The sequence below is a fragment of the Malurus melanocephalus genome, unplaced genomic scaffold, assembly GCF_030028575.1.
Source record: "Malurus melanocephalus ecotype Western Australia unplaced genomic scaffold, MMel_1.1 scaffold_413, whole genome shotgun sequence".
Lineage (NCBI taxonomy): Eukaryota > Metazoa > Chordata > Aves > Passeriformes > Maluridae > Malurus > Malurus melanocephalus.
In genome coordinates this window covers 513,533-540,926 of record NW_026623645.1, presented here as the reverse complement: position 1 = coordinate 540,926, position 27,394 = coordinate 513,533, and the positions used below count along the sequence as shown (strand labels likewise).

Sequence of the window (27,394 nt, the reverse complement as noted above, 5' to 3'; positions counted from 1 at the left end):
AAATAGCTCAATRTGAAAATACTAAAACGTATTTTTTAGTGTAAGAACAGAAGCAGTGGAAAATGYGTGCACCTCAGTTATAAATTATTCTCTTCTTCCCTGAAGCACCTTCTGCAGCATGACAGGCCCTAAACATAAAGCTACCTTCAAAATTTTATAGCCTGAAGAGAAACCGGTCTTAAAAAAATGTATTTTTGTCTCATATTGCAAGAAAGCAGTGTCACCCAGGTCTCATTTGGGTCGAAGTAGCTTTTGGCTTTCTGCCTTTTCTCCAGCAGAGGGAGAACATTGAACATAGTGAATGTGTGTGAGCGTGCACAGATACTCTCCAATAACACTACCGCTTCCATTGCCAGTCAGGGAGGGTCTCACTTCCTTCCTTGTAAATTTGCCACAAGATTAGGCAGCAAGGGACAAAGACCATCTCGCCTTTTGTACTCACAAAGCAGCATCTGTGATAAGAGTCTATTAGGACTTTGGGGCTCCACCATAAAACAAAAAACAAGAATTACTTACAGGGCAAACAACAAAGGACATAAAACAGTATTACTTTTCAGCTTTGGTAAGATTGATCACACATCAGTAAATCTATATAATTAATAGTGATTTAAAAAACTTTTTGCTTCCTTGTAATTTAGCAATTTAATGGGTTGCTGGGAGTAGAGAAAAAGAGAAAACATCTAAAAACCTTGTCAAACAGTACCGTGACACTTATTCCCAAGCCGTTATCTTTTTTTGCTAGTTCAACCTCAAAGATATCTCCAGGTTTAAGAAGGGTTGCAGAAACCTTTTTAGAAATCACTTTGTTTGCTGTATTCGATGAGGTAGAATCCTTTATTAAAAGAAAGAAAAAAAAGAAGAAAGAAAAAGAAACAAACAAAASAAAAAGAGACAATGATTTGTCTTTAGAACACATGTTATCAGCCAAGACCCTAAAGGGTGGGGTTTTGAATCAGACACAGCCTGGAGGAGTACACATGGCAAAAGGTCAATTAGACTCAAGGCTCACTGCTTCAACTCCTCCATTCCTGCCACTGAACWGGTTTAGCACAGAAATATGCTTGGCCTTTAGCAGCTGAATCTTCAGTGAAAGTGAGCTGGTTACAGCTGAAGTATTTGAGCAGTACAGCAGCCTAAAATCTTTTCAATTAATTTGCCGGAGCTGCCACAATTTAATTGAATAACCTCCAACAGCTGAACTCAGGATTCACTGCAAGCTGGAAATAAATTTGTAGTACTTGTCATTGTGCACTTTTGGAAAGGTGAAGCAGCAAGCTGTGTCTGCTCAAGAGCATGACTGCTGAATTTTAATGCACAAGAGCAGCTTTTCATGGACTAGATCAATCCCAAAAGACAATGAGTTCTACTGCTACCCACTCCAGATGCATCACTCCTACTTTCCTCTAGGAAAATCTTCATTTATCTGCCAAGTGAATAAACTTACCTCCAGGGGTGGTCACTAGATTGTGAACGTATTGGACAAACACACAGAATAGAAAGGAGGTTTCCTACCAGCCTCAGCATGCACACTATAGGTTCATCCCAAAGCACAATCTGCCTCTAGTAAGACACATCTTGTGACATTGGAAAGCTGGAAGTTGTTTCACAAGTCACGGAAGTGACTTTCTCCCATTTATTTTGAACAAAAGCACCAAGCTATCAGAAATCAGCTATTAGCATTAGCTGCAGGCTGGGCTAGGCTGCTCTTCCCCTCCATCCTGACACCCAGCGACAGCTGTTTCAATACCACTCTCACATGGATGGGAAATATTCATATGAAATCCACTATGCCTTTTTAGCTGGCTGCTGCTCCTGACTGCCGGAGTAAGTTGCTTCATCCATGTCAGAATCCCCTCGGTCGGAGTACTCCACAGGCTCCACTACCCCAGGCCTTTTATTTTTGGCTCGAGCACTGTCTGATGAGGATCTTCTCTTCTCGATCACCTTTGAAACCCCAGCCTGAGGATCRCTGCCATGCTGAGCATCCTGCTGGGCTCTCCCACTGGCACGCTTGCCAAAGAAGCCTGCCGGCTGGCTCTGGGACAGGCTGGCACTCTCGGTTCTGGAATCCTGGGAGCTCATGCTTCCATCCCGCTTGCCTGCCGACAATCCAGACAGGCTCCCCGACACAGCCCTCTGGTGCCCACGGCACCGGTTGTGTTCTTCTGAAGAGGACTCTGCCTCGTTGTCCTGCACCGACGAGGGCCTCCTCAAGTAACCCCTGGCTCCATTACTGATATGAGCAGTGTTAGATGATGCTGAAAAGCAGGAGACAAGACAGCCATCAGCAGCTGGCAGCACCTTATCTGGAGCACGACACCCATCTCTCAGCTTACACCCGAGTAAGGTTTTACCCGCCTGGTATCCCACAGAAAGTTCTCAGTTCCCACCGTGCCCGGTGTGCCCTCACCGAAGGTTTCCCTCACACACCTCTTCATTCTGGCTCTGCACACAATTCCAGCCCACAGCAGCTGGGGCTGCCTACAGGAGCAGCTCCCTACCTTTGGACAGCCTGTCCTTGGGCTGGGAGATAACCAGTGTCACGTCCTCAGGAGCGTTCTCCAGGATTTCCAACGCCGCGTGGTGGCTGACGCCTTCCAAACTCGTGCTGTTTATGGATATGAGGCGGTGTCCTGCACAAAAGGGGTTGTTCAGATACAGTCTAACATCCACATTTTTACCCATCAGTGACAATGTGGAGTACAGGTCTTACAACCTGTACACAATGCATGGATTAAAAATAACTACAATTCAAGTGAAGCTGGAATAAGGAACTCTRATCATWAAAAAAAMTAAAAAAGCCAAACCCCAAAACAAACCAGAACACAAGAACTGGTTATGAATATTTCCTCTTTTTAAATCTGCCAAAACTTTCCATATTATTTCTACCTTGTCTTATGCTGTTAAAAAGCAAACGAAAAAGCAGAAATCAGAAGTTAAATGAACAATATGCAGTTTGACTAAAATGAGAAAAAACATCCAAAAACATTTTCTCCTCCTCCCCCACCATAGTTATGGCTATAGTATATGGTTCTATTTCACTTTTTTAAAAAATCAAAGCATGGATATTGMGTTTTAAAAAAATTTACATTACAACGCATCTACAAGAGACACAATGGAARATAAAACCCTTATCTTTATGTGTAACTTCAATTTTCTGCCACTTCAAGCTTTATAATTTTTGCTTTGATTTGAATGACTGTTGGTTTTGTATGGTTTAACAAAGAAGTATCAACAGTTTCCAGAAATTATCTGGAAGGTAACTGARAGTCACCATTGTGAGGGACTATGACACCCAGAGCCATAGAAGGAATTTTACTCCATTCACCTGGTTTTAGAGTTCCTTCCAAATCAGCTGGCCCTCCAGGARTAACTGAATGAATAAAAATTCCCAGATCAAGTTTCCCTGTCTTCTCTCCACCAACTATTTGAAAGCCTAGGAAAAAAAGACCCAGAGCAGGCAAAAATGTCAGTGATCACTGTGTAACTCAACRCAACACAAATCCATGTTTTAGAACCAACAAAAACTTAGTCATTCTAATAAAATGTCAAGTAAAAAAAACCAATACACCCCTAACTTAAATCGACCTGGAAACAAACAACAGAGCTTTTTGATTAGGCCTTATTGTATAGTCTGTTTTGAGCAATTGATTCAGACTTGGTCTGTCTGTCCAAGACACTCCAGCAAAGGCAAGAGAAGTCAACTCTGGCAAGAGAAACACACACAAACACATGACATGACATGAAGTGTACATTTGCTGAGCAGRTGAAATTTGTTCTCTATCACTTAAAAATTTGTTTTTCTCCATTGTTAGATGTTTCACCTAAATGTCTACCCAAGTTTTTCAATTCTCTGTTTTAGTTTGAGACTTCTATTCCTGCTCATTCAACCAGTCAAACCTGGGAAGAATGTTCCAGATGAAAAAGAAATAAAAAAAATTAAAAAATCAGGTCTTCTCTATTCTAGCTAAAACAGCAAACAGCAAAGTACCACAAATCACATGGGGAAGAAAGAGGAGAAATGGTGCACTTCTTTTAAATTTTGTTCCTTTTTGGTCAACTTGTACATTACTGTGCAGTGTAAACACTATGTATTACTGTCTGGTCGGCCTTTTCTTCCCCCTCAAATTTACACTACAGTCCTATTTTGAATGACATACAGAACAATGTCCTTAAGGAAACTTTAGAGAGCCTTCCTAGAGCACATAACGACACCAAATTTTTCATTACTCACATGGAAAAATATTATGTGGGTTTATGAATAAAACCTCAGTGGTAAAGGAGGGAATGGAATGCAAATATCTCATCTCTCAGGCTCCTTAAACCTCAAATTAGTGTTCCATCTGATATCACAGGAGTAAGAAAAATACTCCACAATTAGCTCATAATGCCTTTATTAGGACTTTTTTTTTTGTTTTGTTTAAAGCAGTCAAGCTGTCACAGCTGTGAGATTTGCACAGAGACAAAATTCTGTATTTAACACAAAGATAAACTTTAAAGGCCAACTTTAAAAATGACTACTTCAGAACATAAACATTATCCTACATTTACAATATGGAAAAACTGAGAAACAGACTTGCTTAACATCACAGCAAGTGCTATCAAGTAAATACAYGCTTCAGCATCTTAAATGCCTTCAGAATCCAGCTACTGCCTGCACTGCTTTACTCAGTCCTACAATAAATACTTAAATACGGACCAGAAAATTGTATTTTGTTTTTGGCTTCTAGAAACACATGTCAGCAGCAGTTTTAAAGCCACTTACCTAAGCCAAACTTTTCATCCTTTTTCAAGTTCACCAAAGTGATCTCTCTCTCTGGTGTGGCAACTCTGTTCTGTGTTGTTTGAAGAGAGTCAACTGTAAAGCCAAYATTTTGCGATCAGACTGTAACTCAACACTTGCCTTCAGGATTAAAGCTCTTTTCCATTAAAAAATATTACTTCTCTGATAACTTGAAAAGCTGTTTTGATCTAGTGGGTCCAGCTTTCATCTTCTAAGCCATGGCCAAAGACAGAAAAAAGCTCCACCACCCTTCTAACTCACTTCCATCTTCACTAGTTAAAAATCTTTTATTCCTCCTAAGGAAAGCACTTGGCACAGTCTTGTGGAGTGGCACCATAACTGAATCCTAGAATCTTCAGCTGTATTAGTCTCAGGTCAGGGAAGTATTTAGATCTGTGTTTATGGGCTCTGCTTATGAGCAGAGTAGGGAGGATGCAAGTGCATTGGCAAAATTGAAACTGAGGCTCATTATATGAAGTTACTGAAAGGTTACTCAATGAGTTCTCCTAATGGTGTCTCTTCATTAAAAACAACCAACATTAGAAATATCAACTAAAAACTTGAATTTACTTCCTCATTTGYAACTCCACAGGCTGCTGATCCCACCTCTTCTAAAATCCCTGCATCCTCACAACAGAACTCTGTGACACCTGAGGCTTCCCATGGGGCTGAAGTAGACCTGGGCACTTCAGAGACCCAAGGAGCAGGATTTGGTGAAGAAAAAAAGAACAGCCCACAAACACACAACTAAATCCCCCAAAAAAACCAACAAAAAAAAATATCACTCCACAAGCAAACAAAACAAAATACTAACAAAAAAAATACAAAAAAAGCCCAATCTCCCGAAACTTCAGGAAACCCCAACATACTGCAAGTCTGAACAAATGGACTTGCTTCCTACAGAAGATACTCATTTCCAGGAGTGCCTGGGATACTTTTGTCCTATATACAAGAGGCAATTCTGCAGCTGCAGAAACCTACTGAGCTCTACAGACTGGTACAAGGAGAAAAGAAGTGATGCAGGAGAGTGCAGCAGACTGCACATCACCCAGAAAGAGAGTTTTTTCCCCCACAAAACCATATCAAGCCTAAAAAGTGAAAAAAACTAAAAAGAGAACACAGAACCAGCAATCTTCAAAGTAAGTGAAATGAGTTTTCAAGAGTGTGATCTGGTAGCTAAGAGCACCCTTCAAGTCCTAAACGAAACTATTTACTATTTACTACTAAGACACKATTCATATTTGAAAAATATTACACACAGAAACATTCCCCCGAGAAGCAGTCCAAAATAAATATTAGGAGTTGCATTTAGGAAAAGTCCCTATCCAGCTAACTGGCAGAGGCACTTCGGAATACCAAAGAAACAGGAGAGGTAGAGCAGTGAAGCATCTGACAAATGACTGATAAACTGCCTGAATTAATTCTACAGGCATATTACTTAATAACTTACCACTCTCTTTTAATGCTGCTGATGACAGAAGATTTTCTGAAGTATTCATACTAACACCTGTGACATGAATGGAAATATTAGACAYTATTATCAAATTTTTTAAATACAAAACCTACCAAGAAGTATTTTAGACTTAATACAGTATACATGAGCTCATTCACAATATCAAACTACTTCTTTTAAAAATTAATAAACATAAAAGTAATTTTGCATTAGCAGATCCAAATTCCTCATGTACTTTGGTTGTAGTTCAAGGCTCAGACAGATGGTAGCTCATGCAAAGGCAATGAGTTAAAGGAAGGACAGAGGTTTGGCCTTTATGACCATGGTTAACTGCAGATAAAAGTAATGAATCTTAAGCAATGAAGTCAAAGACTCTATTTTCTATCRGTACTGCATGAATATGCTGAACTTAATAAACCAACACAGGACTCTTCTAAGATTTTATAAAGGAATAAATAAGCTGCTGCACTAACAAGCAACTTGAACTATTTCTACTAAAAATTATTTGCATATAGAATCATACTTTCTTCAAAATTACAGCCAAGCAAATATGACTCTACTTTAAAGAGATAAGATAATAAATGTACCAACATATGAAAGGAAATGAGGTAAGATAACTCAAGCTCYTTAGGAAAGCAGCCCTGGCCTTCTCCAAACCTATGAACCCTAAAGTTTCATCTGATGTGTTTTACCACACAAAGAACCTGTGTCCCTCAGCACAGGCAGTGTGATTCAGCAGGACTTTCTAACATGTAGCTAACATCCTCACCAGAACAGCTGCCCAGAAGATTATGGGTGAGCACATGATAATATTAATTGTAAAACTAAAAGCAAAGAGCAAATAGCTGCAAGCAGTCACTACAGAACTTGTATGCCTCAGCTCACTCTTGAGCAGTTTATGCTTTCAGGACCRAAAAAGCATCGTTCCCAAGTCACTCCTGGTTTCAAGTGCACTGGGGGCAGATGCAGGATGTCACACTCCGTTTGCTTTTTTTGTTTTTTTTTTTTTTAAGTTTGTTTATACTGACTCACATCCCCAGAAACTTAACCATCTCCCACTTTTTCTGCAACTGTTCTTAATTACAGCAAAGCAAACAAGCAAGCTAAGGCTGCAAATATTTCAGTCACTGTAGTTTCTATTGTTATAACAGGGAACCTTCTAGAACCTCGTGACACACAAATATTAAAAATTCATGTTCAATAATCCAGCATGTTAGTTTAAGTCTATTCATATGCTATTAATATTTTTTAATGTGAACTCTCTCTTTTAGTGCCAATAAGACGACTTGTATGCACTCCAGTCTTTGCCAAGAAAATGGAGTAAGTACATCTGGCTTACCTCACTACAAAAGTGTTGTTATGAAACATCTAGTGTACTACAAAAAAAATAATTACCCTAATTTATTCTATCTGAACAAAAAGAAAACCCCAAAATGCAAAMCCCCCAACAGATAAAAGAAAAAGACCCCAAACTATGCAGTTACTCAGAGGTACCAGCCAATAGCCAGCTTATACCAAACTGAGCCACTTCCAACAAATCACTCCCTACATCCTTTCCACAGAAAMCACTAAAAAAGTTCAACCTTCAGAGACTGTGAAGACTAGCAAATTAGTCAAAGATCTATACAGCCAAATAATACCCTGAAGTGACAACCTGGAAGATGTTTTCTGCAACAGCTTTTACTTTACACCCTGTGGGCAGACTGGTGCTGACCAAAGGAAGATATTTTTGATTCACTGCAATAATTATACAGGAACAAAGGCACTTGGTCTAGACTGCTTTAACATGTGATACTCTGCTCCCTTTTCCAAATCAAGGTATTACCATCAGTTAATAAATATATCAAAGCATTACACCCAAAGCAATTTTAGAGGTTAGTTAGTAAATACAGTAATATTATTTTGTGCATGCTGACCTACAACATAGGCTTGACCGGTATCTTCAATGGATGATGAGTCTGATTCATTTTTCTTTCTTTCAGGGCTTCTACTTAAACCTGCATGAGATTTTGAACTTAAAGGGGAGAAGGAGAGAAGGGGAACCAGACAGAGGGAAGAGGAAGTTGGGAGAGGGAAGGATCAATGTAATAAAATAATGGCATGAATAATAAATCAAAACTGATGCAAAATGTACATTGACTGTACACAAAGATATGGCAGGGTGGTCAGAGAGACTCTTACTTGCTCTGTTTTAATGCTCCTGCTGCTGATCCAGTATCAAATTTTGGCATTTGCTGAAAGACCCTTCCCATTATATCTTCTATTTTTTTGGGGGAAGAGTCCAAAGCAGTAATAACATTTTTCCTTGTGGGGTAAACAGAGATGTGACTCTGACTCAGATCGTGAAATGACTTGCTCATAACTCTGGGTCTTTCCTCCCACGAAGTCTTCTCATTCTTGTCCCTTGCAGAGCCAGGAAGTGGCTGAAAGAGCGAGAGCTCAGAGCAGGACAGTCTCTTGAGGATCTCTGCTTGGACAGACAGGGGTCTGACAGCGAGTCTGTTCAGAGTGCTGCTGGCCAGGCTGCCAGTACTGATGGCTCGGCCCATGTTGAAGCCTTTGACAGAGTCTGCGTGAAGGTTCAGGCTCCTGAATGAAGCCCTTTCTGTAGAAATTTAAAAAAAAAAACAAAACAACAAACCAAAATCCAAACAATTGAAGTTATTCAGTAGAGCCAGTGTGACCACCTTGTGTAAAGCACGCTTTTTAAACAAYCAACTCAGACAAAATGTATCTTGCCAAGATGCTCAGCAGAATGTACCATCATCAGAGACATACAAACACCCACTACAGAGTTTGCTCAGGAAGCAAAGTTTGGAGTGCATGACATCACATTAACCCAAAGCCCAAAACCACAGAATAGCAGAATATTTGTCCTCTTATTAGCATGAAGATTCGTATTCCCTGTAAAACTGCTGTGCCTTATACGTARGCACATCATCTCCGTCTGGAAAACAAATAATATCCTCAAGCTAAGTGACCTGAAAGACCGCACTTCCTTTCATCTGCTCATAAAAGCCTTTTCCAGGATTTGAACAAATGGCTTCCCCATCTCCACACTATCAGATCCTACCAAACTTCCATCCAYCCATTGCTTTGTTTTCTTTGCATGAACCCCTCCACATTTCCAGTACAGCTGCAAAGCCATGGGGGCTTGGCAGCATCTATACCTGGTTACAAAGCACCAGCGCTCTCAGGTGCACTTAAGGACCTCCCCTGCCACAAACATCCTAGCATGAAACAGAAAATATTGACAGGGTTTGCCAGACTTTTTGACTCATTAGCAAGGATTCCCTTAAGCAGCAGCAAGGAACAGGTTTTGGACTGTAATTAAATTACTGTCAGCTGAGTCGTGGGAACTGTCTGCRTGGATGTTCTTAGCTGAAAGCAAATTCATAACACATCTTAGCCTAAACCCCTCTTAATTCAGAGCAAAGCTGAGCAGGGCTCATATCTATTACCCTAACTGCCTCCTAAGGCTAGCAGTTCAGTTCCTGTGGCTTGGCTCTCACACAGGAGCTTGATATGATGTGGTAACTTGTTGGCTAGTTAGAGACTTTAAAGGTTTTCATAAACAACACTGCTGTCTTAGAGACAGTTCACAGGGAAATCTTAGGAAAAGCATAGATTTCTGATTTAGGGTTAACCTTTCTGGAATCCAGAATGCCCTTTTCTTGACAATTTTCCTTACTGTTGTATGTCCTTTTCTTTATTATTCTGCCAAGTGCTTCAACTACCARCTTTTACTGACAAATTAATGCATTGGTGTAGKTAGTAAAGTTATGCCAACARCAAATTTCTTGTTTTGTTTTACTTCTAATAATCAGTGTAATGGAATTAACCATAATGCTGATTTGTTTGCTACTGATTACTAATGACTGGTGGAATCTGAGACCACTGAATTCCAAGTGATCTGCACTGCACAGAAGCAAACTATCATTTTCCAGACTCCCACAGCACAACACATACTTCATCTGTTAAGAGCAACCAAGTTTGCTTAGCCAAGAAAGCCTTTCATGTATTGCTTTTCTCTGCAATTCAGGATAAGCAGACACTAAATCAGAGAATGGTAGAAAGTTTCYAAGTCATTTGGTCCTATTTCTTTGCCTGAAGCTGGCTGAGCCCAACAGAACAGAAAAAAGGCTGGATAGTTGCCACATGCCTTTTCACACTCCCACCCCTCCTCTTTTCCTTTTTTTTTTCAATTAGAGATCACAATATCCACAGCAATGGGGTCAAACTCCATCTCAGCTACACTAGTGGAAGACTGGATTAAAAGCAACTGGAATGCAGACAGATAAAAACAGGGAACAAAGAAAGAATGAGCAGGCAGACCGGCCAAAAAGGACTTCTAGACCATGCTGAAGGCCAGCCAGCCAAGTGAGCTCTGCTCCAAACAGTGAAGAAAYTAGTACAGAGCATTTTTTCAGTGATTAATGTCCAATTAATATTTTCTATCTAAAAAGAATGTCTTTAGATTTTCTCTTATGCACACAAATTACGAAGCAAACTGACTAAAATCAGTTTTTCCTAACTAGGTCCACCCAACACTAAGGAAAATAAGGACAGCTGTACCCACAGCTTAGAGATGCAGCATCATGGAATGCTCCCTATTTYAGTCGCACTCCCATGATCACATCATTTTATCCATAATTCCACATTATCAAACAAATTCCTTTCACATCAAGCAAAAGGTAAAAGTCCTGTTGTTGAAATATCTTCAAAATATTTCTGAAAAAATGCCAAAAGCCTTTAATGAAATGGGGAAGTACTATAAGTGACCTATTTTTAGTTTCTATTTACTTTAGAGGAACTGCTGGGTGCCAACCCTTCTGTACTGTCCCAACTCCTTTCCCACCCCTCAAACAAAATCTAAACAAGCTTAGCTAGTACGTCTCTTCACAGTATAACCCCTCCAGAGACACAGCACTCAGCAGAACTGCTGAAGCTCCAGCTCAGTTTCTCTCCTCAAAAAAATACATATAGATTGCTGTTAAAAGCTAACACAGGAGCACGGTTCTTACCAATGTCCTGAGTGTCTTGGTTGCTCTGCCTGGTTCTCATCTGTAGTTGGAACTTGTGCTGGGAGGAGCAGAGATGCAAAAGGTACTGGCAAGTCTTACTATTGTCAGTCTGAAAGGCATGCTTGATGCCATCTGATGTGTTCTGCAAAGTTATTTTCTTCTTCTACACAATGGAGGAAGAAAAAAAAATTCAAGACATATTATTTCCTTTWGCCTACAAAGAATTCTGTATTTGTTTGTGCACAGTAACAGCATTCAAAGTTTCCTAAAGCAAAATGCACTGATGGGAGAGATTTCTGTTAAAACAGGAGTCAAAAGTAATTTGAGATACACAAAGTAGCTACTCCTGGGCCAGATGAGAAGGTGCTTGATTATTATTTAATCCGTCTCTGTTACTTTTAGTGAGCAATGACAATGCTCAATGACTGAGCAATGACAACCAGAACTATTATATTTTGCAGGATGGGGTTTTCAAAGAGTAAAGCACAAGGGATGCTGCCATTGAAGAGAAAACTGACTAAATGCTGATCTAATAAAGAAATCTATCAGTTAATGTTCCAGGCCTTGAACTTATCTTTTTAKTAATTTTCAAACATCAATTTATCAATTCTAGTTAAAATCATATCACAGATGAAACAGGCTGTAGCTTTTCAGTAAGGTATGAGATAGAATTTGAAGTGCTTTTTCAAAGGTAAGCATTTGAAGCTCAATGCCTCATTAAAAACTGACACATGATCACCAGATTATGGTGCACCCACTCAAGCTGGCTGACATTGTCCAGATCAAGTGTCAGCTTGTTATCTATCATCATTTATCTTAACAACTCTTGGAAATACAACTTAAAAGCAACATGGCTGCATCTCCTAGTTACACTGAGTGCTGGCATTTGCCAGTACCCACTCCTCTAATGCAGGATTCTCAGTCTGGTGCTCTTYCACAATCCTCGTCCATGCACGCTAAGAAAAAAACCCAAAACATTTAAAACATGAAAACTCCTATTTCAATCCAATCATACAACAGCCAAACAAAACACAGTCAGATTACGYTGCAAAACAGCGGAAAAGAGATCAACTTACACTGAAGGATATTTTCTTTGTCTCTCTCCATGGGAAGCGTAGTACAGGTGTACGGGCACCATTGTGAACTTCAAAAATGACAACTCCTTTGCAGCACACTCCCAGAAGGATACCTGTTTGGGATCTCTTCTCAGGCAGCACATGATGAAGGTGAACCCCATATTCTGTGAGCCTCTGACACAACTGTACAGATCAATGCAATGAAACTTGTATGAGTATGAAGCTGAGGCCATTGTTGTCACACCACAACACAGATATTACACCTCTCWATAAATGGATTCATGTATGCACACAGATGTAGGGATTTTAGCAAACAGAACCCTCTCCACCTGGTGATTCCACTTACAGTTTACAGAGGGTTTTAAGTCTTGGTAGTACCCCCTGACCTGCCAAACTACAGCAAATGAACCTAATGTTTATTAAAATCAAACAGGGAAAGCACAAACAGAGAACACATGTGAATAAATCACATTTRCACAAATCAGCTGTTAGCAAAAAACTGCAAGTAGACAGATGCACTAGTTATTAACATATTTTTAAAAACAGAATGACATTAACACTGGAATTCTGTGATCATATTAAAGTTTCATAACTACCAAAAGAGGCAGTTACACTCATTTTGCACCCCCTGTCATTAATCCCTGTTGTCTCTTCATTGATGTAATGAAACAAACAAGAGAATCTGCTGCTCACACCAGTCCCCAGCCACGCTAGGTTTTAGCTAGGATCAGGTCCCCTACTTTGTTCTCTGTGGCTAAGTTTCAAGAAGACTTCTGTAAAATGAGCAACAAATTTAGGGCAARGTAAGTGTGTCTTCTATCACGTACTCAAAGAGACTGTGGAACAGTGTGGCTGTGGAATTAAAGTAAAATGGTTATTTGGTCTTTCAGCAGCAAACCTTTACCTGCTGAACTCATTTTTATTAAGGCAGAACCTGATTATTATCCCACAAGCAAACACCATAATTAGATTTCTCAATGGGTCCTTTTAGAATAATCCAAATACATCTGTAGATAATAGCTTTTCTATCATCTTACATAGAACCTGCACAAGAAATGCTTCTTGGCAATGCTTCTGGCTTGCTTCATACCGAGCACCATGCACAGTATAAGCTGTAACACATCTTTTCATAATTTGTGGGGGTTTTCCCCCTCCACAGAAAAAAACAAAAGACATGGAGAATACAGGGGGTGCTGCCTCATAGACACAGCTTCTTTTAGAGCAAACACAAGGATCAACAGTTGCTTTTAACTAGCTTGAGCTAAGACTGCTGACTGGAAAAAACTGAGAAAACTTCCCATCTGTTACAGTTTCTTTTTGCTTGTTATGATACCTCCTCAGGACAAAATGTTTTCAGCTTTCTTCCTTTCACTGTTACTCAGACCCTGAGTTGTTTAATTGCGCTTTCACTCCAAGTCCAGGYACCCATATTCCAACAAGGGAATTCTCAAGTCACAGATGAAGGAAGCTGATTGCTGCCCACTTACCTTCAGAAATTCTAACTCTGTCTCCTTCTCAGAGGCACCCACATAAGTGCTGTGCAGTTTTGGCAGCTCTTCCTTGATGTAGGACAGATCCAGTTTCTCCATCACTCTAGCTGGGACATAGTGTTCTAGTCTGAAATAGGACAAGCCGTGCACCTGCAACATGAAACATTTCTGTGATGGCACCTCCATATACTACCCCATGAGCATGACTGAGGCATAAAYATTAATTTTTACAAACAACTATTCATTCCAACTCAGAGGATCATATGATTCTGAGTAAGGGGAGGGAACCACAGTCTCAGTCTGGACCCAGATTTCACATCAGCGTCTCCATATTCAAGTCTGACTCTATTTCCACTGAAAAAATAAGGCTTTAACATCCAGATCTTGAACTAAGTTCTGCAACTAYCAGTGTTAGACTTCAGGAACACCTCCTCAGAGTGAAACCTGCCAAGAGCCTATCTGCTGAGCCTCCAGTCTGGGGCAGAGCTGCGGAGCATGTGTGGCAGACCACAGTCCAGTCTTTAATGAAGCCRCGAGATCACAGGTCAACAAGATCAAAGGCAAAATTGATGATRTACCTCTGCCTGGTAATCTCCATACTCAGCCTGGAGAGCTAGGGATGCTAATAATAGGGCTGTCTCATCATCACAGTGCATYCTGTCTTCTAAGATGTCCTTCCGCAACTGCAGGTAGTACTGGTGACAGGTCAGCGTGTGTCTACAACAGGAACATAAAACAAAACCATGAAAAAAACCTCACACYATCTTTGGTACTCCAGTATTTAACTAATACTGAATTTCAGTCCATAAATTTAGGGCTCAAGGGGCTGTAAAAAATGTCATACACTCACTGTATAAGACTGACATCATCCACAAAGAACTTAATGCGAAAAAACAGAGTGAAGTTGACAGGAAGCTTGTTCTTCTTCTTTGGCTCTTCTTTCCATCCTTCTGGAGCTACTTTACTTAGCTTTATGTCAGGATCAACGAAGAAAAACTCATTGTCTGCCACAAACATAAGAGAARCACATGGGTAAAAGGATTAAAACCAAGTATTTTCTCCAGATGGAGGATAAAGACCAGATTTATAACTCTGAAACTGGGTATTTACATCAAAGTTTTCTGTTGACTAACAATGACTTAATAAGCACAACACCTCTTAAGGGGAATACTGAACAAGGGCAGAAGRAATAATTTAGTAGTTATTCTTACCTCTTAAAGTAGCCAATCCAAAGAAGTGATGCTCCACCAAGCCAATATGGGCAACAACCATATCAAAGACATCTTTACATATGGTTTTGGTATCACAGGTCAGCTCCAGCTTCTGCCCACTCAGAAGCATCACATTTAMTTTTCGCCTGGTGTCATCACTCTTGCCTTTCTTAGTCTGCATTTTATGAAATAAAATCTCTCAACATTCACACTTGTGACAAAACCACATTTGTTGGTTTGAAACACTTTCCCTGCCCCAAATGGTTGAACACCCCCTTCCTTACCAAGATAGACTTGGGCAGATCCAAGGATACRAATGGCTCAATCGTCATTTTCACAAACTCTGGGCCAAAGAAATTCTGCAAATCACAAAAGAGTATGAATGAACACKGTGTTTCTGGAGCAAGAGGCTAAGGCACAGTTAATTCCTGCCCTGCAAATGCAAAAGAGGGACCAAAGGCTAAAATCTGGTAATTGCCTGCTACCTACTGTGTACTTTATGCAAAACTTCTTCACAAAAACCTCCTAATGGATGRGGGACAGTAAGAGGAACCAACCTGGTTAGTCAAAACCTACATGAACTAATTCATCTTAATGCAATGGACTGGAGACAGATACAGAAATTACTACCTTGTGTCGTGGCAGCAAGCCCCCGAGTCTTCAAGTTTTCCCATCTTTACTAAAAAAAATACCAAAACTATCCATTTCATGGAAAGTAGCAGCAGAGGGCATCAAACCATCRTCTACCCTACACATCAGACACTCTATTTACTTATATACCTCTGTCTCACTCTTCCTCTGTAATTTTCTATTTCACCCACATACCAAGACAGCTGGGAAAACAAAGGGGCTTTGCACATAAGGTGAATTTATTGGCCAAAGGAGTCCTCTCTCTCTCTCTCTCTCTCTCTCTACCTTCCCAACTTGTTCATTAAAAAACCTCTGACGATGGCGGGGCACATCCACATTCCACTAAGAGAAATGCAAAAGAAGTGGCTGAAGACACCACAGAATACAGGAGAAAACCTACGCCCTACCTTTGTTAGGATGCTACATTGTTTAATTGATGCAATTGTCGAGTCTTGCTGTCTGTTTTAGCATCTCTTGATGCCACTTTAGGATCTGTAGCCACTAATGCCACAAAATCTCAGAAACTTTACCCTGTGAAAGTAGGCCAACACCAAACACCTGGTATTTGATCTGCTGATGACTGTTTATTACAGGATCCAGTTTATGAATCCCACGTATGAGAGTTTCAGTCAAGACACTGCTCTGTTTCACTGAAAACAGGAGTTCCCCTGAGACCAGGGCCTTACCCTCAGTTTYCTTTGTGTCATGGCTGTTTCCAGGGCTATTTCCCTCAGCGGATCTCTGGTGATGTCAAGCATTGAGGATCTAATTGCATCCCCTGGGTAGAGGTTGGGCCGGGACTGCCTCAGAGCCATTCTGGCTTGCAGTTGCATCATTTCTTCTTCCTGACGCTTCAGCATCACTTCCTGGCTTATCAGTTTGCCTTCAAATGGAGCTTCAGGTTGCCTGTAGGACAATCAGGGGGAATGACAGATCAGCAGCTATGCCCAAGACATTCTGCTGCTTCAAGCACATCCCTGAGTGGAATAACAGAGCACAAACACCACTTGTCAAATGCTACATGAAACACATTTATACAGCAGCCAGGAGTTTACCTCTGTGCAGCTCCATCGCTGCAGAAAAGATGCAAACACGYCAGGTTTCTGCAGCTGCCTGCAGAACTGCCACACTTATTCATAGGAAAATAAAGGCTCAGCTGCAGTCTAAAAAAATACTCTAAAATCCAGTGAATCAGTGCAAAACTAGTAGATACACAAGAGGAAGAAAAGTATTCATGCTTTGAAAATATCCTAATTTCTGTGTTCACGAGGAGACTGTGAAAAAGACATGCTCAAAACCATGTCATTAGAGAAAAAAACTGAAATAACGGTGTACTTTTCTTTAAGTAAATATTGCTCCAAACGTTGTGTTTGCATGGGCCTGATTTTTATTCCCTGATTTCTCTTAAGTAGTGCAACTCGAMATATTTACATAAATRTTTACATATTAACATGCTATATGCTAAATCATTCTAAATATCATACACAAATGTTTCCATAATCTTATTTTGTTGAAAACAGTTCCTTTCTTAAAAAAATTCTTAAGAATGGCTGGCTGATATATACAGCCACACCAATGACTGAACTAGAGTCTAAATTAATAATCAAAAGGAAAAAAATGAAAAAAAAAACCCAAATTAAAAAAATGCATCAATATTTAAAATAACCACAGCAGCATATATGCAATTTCTTTTCCCATCAAGTATTGATTCCAAATATCYTATCAGTTTTATTCTCTACAGAAGCAAAGAAATTAATGTCCTGTTTGGATGAACAAAAGCCATTTTTAATTTGAAAAATAAAATAAAGTCATTAGGAAACGTGAAGAACAGAAAAATCTAAGAAAAATWAAACCAACTTCTACTCCCTTTGTCTCTATTCCAGGCTTACAGAAAAATGCTGTCAAACCCTGAACTAAAGATAAACCAATCAAGCCTTCTGTACAAATCCTAAAACAAGAAAAAGGCAAGAAAAAACAATTTTCTCCCTCTGTTAATGTAAATATACAGTAGCAATTCTTAAACAAAAATGGATAGGGGAAACTAAGGCAGCTGGCATGCACAAAAACCATTTTTTGGCATTTCTAAACCGAATGTTTAGTGTACCACCCAAACTGAGCAATGGGAAACATGAAAAAGCAAAGGAAATGTTTAGAAGTGTGTGTATTAACATATTCAGGTTTAGAAACACAGATAAATGCAGAGTAATCCTAAATTGACAGTCACACATGGCTCTTTGCAGTAAGGTAACATACAGGCTTTTAAACAACACATGAAATTCATGTACCTACTCCCTAGGAGAGCCTAAAGATATGTTTGATGAGTGACAAATCTGCTAATAAACTAAGTGAAAAATGCACCTGTCCAAGAAGCACAGTTGTCTATGCTAAATTGGTGGATATGATTTCAAATTTTGTTTTCATCTTTTTACAAAGTTACTAATGAATCCCAGTGTTATGCACAGTGCAGCACAGTCTCATAACTTTTAATACTAAAATGTCTTTGGATACAAAGCCAGCATTAAAATTAGAAGATTTACATATAAGAAGAGAACAATGCTAAAGTTCCTCATATGAAATTTCAAGGAAGATACAGAGTAGTTATAGAATAAATTTATTCATGTAAGCCCGTTATTTGTTACCCTGTGCAAGGCTTTCATTGCATTTTTCCCTTCTCCCTCCTCTGCTTCTTATTACAATAGACTGAATAATGTGCACCCAAAAGGACAAAGACACGAGAAAAGGCCTCAGACCTGCCAACACATGTGCACRTTAGCTTTTCACCATGAGGAAACTTGTTAGGATTGACATATATGGGAATATTGACAAAGCTTTAAGTTAAATACACCCACAAGCACCCTTCAGATCAAGGTCTAAGGATGGGCTCTGAAATAAAAACAAACACTTTCTGAACGTWAATATCTATGAATTATCAAAGACATACGAAACAGACATGCTGCAACAGGCTCTATCTAAAAACTTGCTACTCTGAAAACACCTACTGCAGAAACGTATCTTGCCTTTCTAAAAACATCCAGCCCTGTGCAACAGGAGCAATGAGAAGTTTCTCTCATTAGGTTGGTTTTATCATTTTTGCTGACATATATTATTTCTCTGAAAATTGGCGTGGGTGTGGGGTGTCGGTGGAGGAAGCTCAAAAACATAAGGGTTTAAAATTTTTCCTAACTTAGTACATGAGCATTATCACCAAGGATTAATCTGCGTGTTTCAGCATCCTGGGTCAATAAARTTAACTTAGGCTTGGTCAGACTGCCAGTTTTTCATGGGGAGTAACATGATTCAGTCCCTAGATTCTGAGTCAAGGAATGCATCTCTCCTATAGCAAAGGAAATACTGTTTGACATATACAGGTAGGGCTCTTTTGTGAAGTWCTGAATATGCAAGTGTTATTACTAAAAAGGAGTCTAAATTCCATTCCTAACAGATAACATCACAGAAGTGTGCTTTGTGTGCTGCTTCATCAGATGAGTACTTGGCTGCTAGTCTGTATTTTCATCAKTGTGACAGTGAACCAGAATCTCCCAGCTGCTTATTAACCTGCAGATGGTAGGGGAGCAATAACCTGGAAGGCTGATGCTTGGGAAAAAAAGGGAATTGAATTATCTCTTCATCTGGTGTACTTACCAAGAAATTAGCAGGTATTGGATCAGAGAAGGAAGTTGGAAGAAGGGAAGCAGGTAGGCATTCTCTAATGATTAGTGCAGTGGAAAGGTCAGGAATAGMCTGAGAAAGATGGATGTCTTTGGGTAAGGTAGGAAGGATATGAAAATGAAATCTACTGGAAGGAAAAGGCAACAAAGGAAGAGATCCATGTCAGCTGCTGCTCCTAGAGAGAAAAAGGAAGAAATAGTAAAGGAAGAAAAAGAAAACAAGAGCAAAAAAAAAGGGAAAAAAAGGGAATTTAAGAAGGAGAGAGGAAAACAAGACACAAGCCATTGCCACAAGGAATGCATTCCAAGAAGCTTAAAGGATAACAACAGTCACAGAGCACGAGAAAGGTAATACTGAAAGGCTATGGCTTCTGCTAATTTAAGATCAGGTCAGCCCACCCAAACAGCACAAGCTGCACCTTCTGATAACATTGAATAGCTTTGCTGCTTCCTTTGAAAAAAATCTTCCCTCAAATCCAAATCTTCCTATTTGATTTACAACTCAATTTTATAAGGATAATTAYGTGGATAATTAAACAGACTAGCTCTAAGAATATGTCACAGGAGCAGTAAAATTAATACAGATTGAAGAACAGATGGTATCTCTCGAATGCAAGAGACACACTGAAAGATGCTCCCAAGTGCTGATGGAATTTAAGTAATGGATTAAGTTGCATATTCTTCCCCAATCCAGGAATCAAATGACCAGCCAAAGCATGTAAACCCTGAGATTCTGCTCTGTGGAATTACTTGTTATCACTAATCTTATTTTRAGACCTGAGGCTTCTGAAGTTATAAAAGCCATGGTGTGTTGCAACATAGGACATTTTAAAGAAGCAACGTGCAGTGTCCTGGATAAAAATATTAAGTTACTTTACTAGAAATTCCCCACTTCACTAAKCACCATCTTGGATGGAATTCCTTTTACACTTGTTAGCATTGGTATGTTTTCAGGGCATGYGGTAAGACAGAGAGAACACACTGTTTCTATTCAGAAATAACAGAATTATAATACATAATTATAGAATTAACAGAAGTATAATCTAAGTATTACCACAGGACTGAATTCTGCKTGTCCTTTTTCTCAGTAGGTCTGTAAAAAAAAAATTAGTAAAACTAACTGGCAGCCTTATTTTTTCATCTTGGATAAACTTACTAGCCTGGTAGTTAGGTTAATAAAAACCCCTAAACTTGTTCACCTGATGAAAATGAGAAAACARTTATGAAAATCAGTAAATAACTATCTGTGCTAACCTACCATGAAATTTTTGTCCAAGTGCAGAGTGGYATCTTTTAGCAAAACCACAGAGAGGAGTCAAGGACAAAGGAGATTAAAAAAATACTAAGCCTTAAGATAAGACTGTACAGTTACATACATGTAAARCTCATTCTGTTGCTAAGCACAACAGGTAAGTAAGCCTATGCTATGCTTGCAAAACATATATTCCTTCTAGATTTCACACACTACAAATTACATCCATTAAAGGTACCAGTCTTAACAGAGTAATATAAAATAAAGTGAAACAAACCATGAGAAACTATGTACTGCTTTACCTCAGCATTTTCACTTGCATAATAAGCCCGATTCATTTACAACAATGATTCATTTACAATGTGACTCATTTACATACCACATACCACTTTCTGTTTCTGAAATACTTTGTAAATAGAAACAAAAGCTCTCTATCAGCATCCACAAATTACTCCCGGTTTATTTGGAAGCATAACTACAGTGCTGAATGGGCAATTTCCTGGGGTCAAGGCAAAGCAGAGTGAGGGTTGACTTAGCAGTTTTCACAAAAAAAAAAAAAAAGGCAAATAAGAAAGCTATATATTCATTCTGTAYACACAGTGGCAATAGTCTGCTTTGCCATTTTAGTGTGGTGCTAAGACAGCATGAAATGCAAAGGAAGAATGTACAGTTCTTGAACAGGGTTACATGGATTATAAACCCTTAGAAGTCTGTCATAAAAGCACACATATAATGTGAAGASAGACTGGATTCCCACAACTGCTTGGACACTGCTAATACATACGGTGCTGCATGGACAGAGACCACATTCCTGACAACAAAACCGTGGCAACTCAGTTAAGCTGCAGCTAAATACTTCTTCCCTGCCAGAAATTCCAATACATATGTTATCTAGACGACACTGCATTACTCAGGCAAAGTGCAGGCAGCAAGGAAACCAATTCACCAAATCAGGTAACCAAAAGCTGTGAGAYCTCCAAGGAATTCTTCTCTTGCTCACCTGCACTGAGATACAGTTCATTTGAGATCCTGCCTCTCTCAGACCCATTTATGGCACACAATATAGTGCAAGGGGCAGACACTCACTTATTTTCATCTCCATGTTCAAAGAATGGCTCTAAGCCCAATTAACTGCACATTTGAATTAATCAAATGTGGAGGACACATTCGTCAGCCTTGTCACATCACCAGACACAGTTCCCATCTTCACACACTTKCAAGTTTCTTTAATTGGATAGAGCAGGATTGCCCTCCAACTTATGCCAAAAACATACAAATATCCTAGAATATCAAACACAGCATCAATATTTCTCCTGTTCTAGGGCATATAAAGCAAAAAACTCCCAAGAGAAGGCTTTGTTTTTGTGATTGTGATGAGGGAAGAGGGAAAGAAAGAGATGTGTCTTTAATTTCCACCCCTTGCTACAAAAACTATCTGTATCATGTTGATAAAATATTCCAAGGTGATTATGTATCTGGCAGAGACCAGAAGAAAGTTTTAAATCCAAAAGGTCAATGTCAATAAAAATTTTCAAACCTTTAGAGTGGAGCCATTCTCAAAACAAAACAAGTATGGCAGGATATGCTTCTGCTGTAAAAAGATGCTGCATTAAGGTGATGTTCAAGGCAGAACCTGCTTTTTAAAACTGTGATGAATGGCATTCATCAAAATGATGAAAACCAAAGAGATGTGGTATTTGCATACACAGCATAGCAAAGTAGTTTTGAAAAAGTATAAACTGTCACTGAATTGGCCTAATTTATAAATGCTAAGGTATTAAAAAATTTATCAAAACACAAAACTAAGTGAACTAAGTGTTTGCCAGAATTACTAACCAAATGTATGGCTTTTCACTTCAAGGAAATAACCATGCTACCATTTCCTTACAAAATGGAAAAAAACCCCACAAATCTGTATTAATATCAATAGTTTCAAAAACTTTATTTTAGGAAAGTATAATTAAGAAATAATTAGATATTTCCAAGCAGAACATAGCCCCATACCTTCTGACAAATAGAACAAATTGATAGAGTTCAACTCAGTCTCCATTAAACATGGGAATTAAATGTGGACTCCCAACTTACCTCTGCATCACAGTGCATCATGAGACTTTTAATTTTTCATTCAAATAAATGAAACTACCATTTTAAGTCAAGTATTACATTAAGATTTTTTTTTAATCTTAAGCAGAAGCTGGGATGGAAGTGAAATGCTTCACCTGYAGTTTTAGAATACATTCTTTGATAAAGAAAAAGCACTCCAAGACATACTGTTTTCAAAGCATTTACCTTGTTCTCTGAGAATTAGCTTGACTTGATGTGGAGATATCATCAGCACCTGATAACACACCACTGGCATCATCTCTCTTGAAACCTTCATTTCTTCTCACTAGCAAAYCAAAAGACAAATTAATACCTGACTGGGCAACAAAGCACACAGAGTAATCCCATCTAAAACTCAAGGATTTATCAGTCATATGAGATTACTCAGAAGGAATCAAATTCCTGTGTTCTGCACAATGGCATTACAGTATCAAACAAACTAGTGTTATGAAACTGATTTCAGTTTTCAAAGCTCTTACAGTTTTACCCTACCAAAAAGAGTTGATAGTCCTTCGAAGAAGAATACTAAGGAGGGCCTAAAAAAATCACAATAAAACCCCACACAATTGCATAGACACACATTTCATACATCACACACATTTCTTTTCAGCCACAAGTCAAGACAAATACATGGCAGGGACATCATACAAAACCATTCCATAACAGAAAGAAAGCAGATAGTTAACTGTGCACTGAATACACAAGAAAGGAGTTAAGAAAGCTRTATCTGAGCTCCTAATTATTATCCCTGGAACCTGAGTACTCATTACAACTTACAATTTTTTTTTCTTTTGGAAATATATTAACCTGTGATTCTCTTTGTAAAGTTACAGTTTTTGCTGAGAGATCCTCCTGTAGCAGCACCTAAGGTGCTACACTTTGAGCTTGATTTTGCGAAGTACTACACTTCCCCCTCTTACTGTATCCTCAGTAAAGAGAGCTGGGAGAAGAGCTCTTGCAGCCACATTGATTTAGAAACATTTCTTTTTGTCAGTCATTTCACTGAGCTCAAATCTACCATTACTGGAAGGCAAAAGRCAGCTCTATCTCACCTGTACAAACTCAGGAGTTGTTGACTTTGGACTAGAACATATAAATAGTCTGTTCTAAATTGCAAGCAAGCAAAGGGAAATTACAGGAGCTTCAATACTTGCTACTGCTCCTCAGGCTTCTGGCTCAGTRAACAGAAGGACAGACAGTGACTAAGAAGATTGAGAGAGCAGCAAGTACATGGAGGCTGAGCTGGAATTCTSTGCATACAGAATACACACAGAGCAGCTGTACTCCAGCTTCCTCACTGCTGTTTTCTTTCCCAATTTTCACCAAATTATTTGTCTCCCTTTCTTACAATGATTCTGCAAAGATGATTCTTCCTGCCATACATTAACAAACAATCCTTTGTACCATCTCCTGCTTTTCCAAGCTGTGGATTTAATAAAAATGACTTGAATTTATCATACAAACAGCCTATACAATGTAGTACTTTTGCATTATACTGAAATCCTTGCCATATAATTTATAAAGCACTTAACCCTCATAGTGAAAACCACTGATATAATTATATTATAGAGGTCCCATATAAAGCTTCTGTAATTCACTCTTACTGTGTACTAACAACTCCATTTTTTTGCCTCTGAAGGCAGCATATTATTTGAAAAAGCATGWCTAGTAAAAAGTTAACTATTTCCAGCTTTTCCTACCAAATTCCCTCCCAGAGTGCTAAATGCCAAACCCATTTCTGAACAGACTGCCAATTACGCTGATCTGTACATGATGTTGTAACTTCATCATCTTATTTTGCATCAGGGCAATTACCAAGACTCCTACTAAAAATTTTTGGGGTCTGTTTTTCATCTCATACTTTTTTCTCTAAGTTTTTTGTTTCTTTGTGGTTTTGGTTGGTTGGTTTTTAAACACAGGGCTTACCTTGCCTGAAATCTGGTTCWGAAGAAATAACAGATGGACTCTCACTCGATGTACTATAAACATCACTGTGGTAAGATTTGTACCTTCTCAAAGGCTCTGAAAGTTTAAATCAGGGTATCAGAAGAAGAAAGCAACAATCATAAGGTAAAAATCAAAACCAAACATTTGAAAATTTTGAAATCTTTTCAAACCATTTTAAAATGCCTGTCTGTAGCTACAGAGTCTAAAAGCAAACACCCAGGGGATGCTGTGCAGCCCCATTATGCTCCCATAGCCTGAGGGTTCTGTGGTCAGCCTGGCCCCTCTTGGCTATCCCAACACAGCCACCTCCTCTGAACCTTTCTCAACATCACTTCCAAGTTAAAACTAGTATGRAAGAAACTCCAATGAAACGCAAGACAAAAACAGATCCCTCCTGCMAACAAAACAGGTGTAAACATTTGGAGTGCACCTCTTGCACCTAAAAAGCAATCACCAGAACTCAGTCCCCGATTCCTTTACAAGCTAAAAAGAAAAATATCCACAGGGACAAAGCAAGCACTGGAAAATTATAATTCAGCWCATCTTTGACATCCACGAAATATGATTAACAATCAATTAGTAAGCCCCTAAAGGATATTTAATTAACCAGAACAGCTAAACGGATGTGATGAGAAATCAATACAGCAGTCTCAGTTGCTACTCTCAGGGGATTATGTAAATAACAGAACTGGAGCAAAGGACTCCACTGAAGGGGGTATGTACTTGACATCTGCAACCATCCCCCAGAACTTTCCTAAGCACAAGCCAACAACCACCCACAGAATGTACATAAAAGCAGAACACACAAAAAAGAGTCTCCACATCTTGGGAATACTTTCAGTGCTTCACTGTCAATGTGAGAGCAAACTCCAGGTGTCTCTGTTTGCAGAAGGCTGTTTCTGGTCTGACTGTAGTTAATGCTTTTGAAAACAAAAGCAGTGACATGGAAAAAACACATGTACCTGCTGTGGAAACAAGTGCCAGTCACTACAGCAAGGAATATGCAATGCAAGGATACAAAATGGGGAATACATGGGCACATATGTCTGGAGGCTACAAAAAGGAAATCGGAAGTTCCAACTTCCCACATCCAGAAAACAAAATGTCTGAARAAAAATTCTGAGGGAAAAATAAACCTGCTGCATAACTTTTGTTAAATCAGAGGCTAGTYAATAACACTACTCATTTAGACTTCCTACAGAAGTAGGAAAAATTCCAGCTAGGAAAAAGGCATGAGAAGTAGTAACATAATGCAGTACACCAAGAACTAAAGACTAGTTAACATTTGCTTAGGACTGCTTCCAAAACCTTCCTCTTTAAAAGACAATATTTGCCCCATTTCTACCCAGCTCACTTGGGCTGTGCAAGGATTTTTAAGAAAACTGGAAAAGGCAAGCAAAGTTGCAAATCAATTTATGAAACCAACAGCTCTCACCAGCTCATCTTTGTTTCAGTTTAGCAGGATAAAACCCAATTAATCCAAAGAACATTTCACACTACTCTCAGAAAGGAGCAATATGGACCTACAGTAAGATGAAAAGAGTCCAGTGGGGCTGTGTGGGAGCAGTGAGGTTACTTCAATCTTTCACAATGGCTACTTTCAGCATTCTGGATTTTACAACAAAGAAATCTGCCCCCAGTCTAGCAATTACTTGCCTACCATGGGAAATAAAAACCAAATTCAGTGGGTAGCTTTTGGAGATGTGTTTTTAAAGTGCTCCCAGCCCTTCAAGTGAGGCACCAATCCAAACATGATACTGGAGCTACAGTACTGAAATGTTTAACTAAAACCAGATCTCTTGTTTCCCAGTATTTTATTAGCCGTAGGTTTTTCAAGTCTGCTGAACTGACTTTGAAGCAGGATGATGGAAAGGGAACAATAAAATATGACATGAAATTTTAAACAGACTTTTTTTTTTCCACTTAGTCAGCAGCCTGGGCTTCTCAAATTGCACACAAATTATGCCCCCATTCTGGTTCTTCAAGACATTAAATTTTGAAGGAAAAAAAAAAAGTGGTGAAACAGAAATATGTATTTAAACCACGAGAAAAGTTTGTAGGTGGTGCCGTGATATGGGACTCTGCAGGGTGTTTGACTTCTCCTGACTCATCCTGTTAGCAGGAGCTGGTGCCATGCTGTAYGCCAAGAAGTCCATGAGCCAAGAAACATAAAGCAACATTTCCAGACCTGGTTCATCTCAACGTTGTCACAGACCCCCACAAGGCCCAGCAAGGCTCAAACCTATTCACCAGTAAAGCTGGAGACAGGACCACACTCCTGGCTTGTCACATCCTTCTCACTAATCAAKACCATACAAATTAACCCAATAACAAGAGCAAAGGTATTCTTCTCAACCTTTCCATGAACAACCTTTCCATGCAGGGCTGTGCTGATGACTATCAAGCAAAAGTTTAAAGGCAATTAAGATGCTACGTCCTGAAATGCCACTGTAAATCYTCTAGATTTGTATTAATTTTGCTCAGTTTAGAGAAAACATTTACAGCTGTGGAACTGTTTGCTGCTGGGGCATCTTCTCTTTGCCAATTGCCTTCCAGTTCTCTGCTGGTCTATACAAATGTCTGTGTATGTTCCCCACACAACCCCCCCAAACTGCACTCCCTCTTCACCAAGTGCCTTGTTTTCTGGGGCACAGACAGAATACGCACTGCAGAACTGCAAACACTCAATTAAAATGTAAATATTGAGAATATCTATAATGCTCACATAGTCATCCAAATAATTTATGCTCTCGCCTC

The 27,394-nt window shown here is 39.2% G+C and overlaps 1 protein-coding gene across 2 annotated transcripts in view; it reads right to left on the bottom strand.

The window, feature by feature from the left end:
• PTPN13 (protein tyrosine phosphatase non-receptor type 13) overlaps nt 1-27,394 on the bottom strand; it is an 83,138-nt gene that overhangs the window by 20,201 nt on the left and 35,543 nt on the right. The window contains exons 7-24 of one of the 2 annotated variants that reach the window (XM_057379636.1): nt 24,617-24,712; nt 22,877-22,976; nt 16,354-16,573; nt 15,322-15,396; nt 15,038-15,212; nt 14,677-14,830; nt 14,405-14,543; nt 13,824-13,976; nt 12,337-12,519; nt 11,261-11,423; nt 8,418-8,841; nt 8,153-8,250; nt 6,234-6,290; nt 4,766-4,858; nt 3,329-3,436; nt 2,502-2,633; nt 1,792-2,258; nt 689-832 (exon numbers count right to left, since the gene is read on the bottom strand). In XM_057379636.1, the coding sequence (XP_057235619.1) occupies nt 689-832; nt 1,792-2,258; nt 2,502-2,633; nt 3,329-3,436; nt 4,766-4,858; nt 6,234-6,290; nt 8,153-8,250; nt 8,418-8,841; nt 11,261-11,423; nt 12,337-12,519; nt 13,824-13,976; nt 14,405-14,543; nt 14,677-14,830; nt 15,038-15,212; nt 15,322-15,396; nt 16,354-16,573; nt 22,877-22,976; nt 24,617-24,712 (2,981 nt within the window). The remainder of the gene's footprint in view (nt 1-688; nt 833-1,791; nt 2,259-2,501; nt 2,634-3,328; nt 3,437-4,765; nt 4,859-6,233; nt 6,291-8,152; nt 8,251-8,417; nt 8,842-11,260; nt 11,424-12,336; nt 12,520-13,823; nt 13,977-14,404; nt 14,544-14,676; nt 14,831-15,037; nt 15,213-15,321; nt 15,397-16,353; nt 16,574-22,876; nt 22,977-24,616; nt 24,713-27,394) is intronic. The other variant, XM_057379637.1, reaches the window with a different exon arrangement.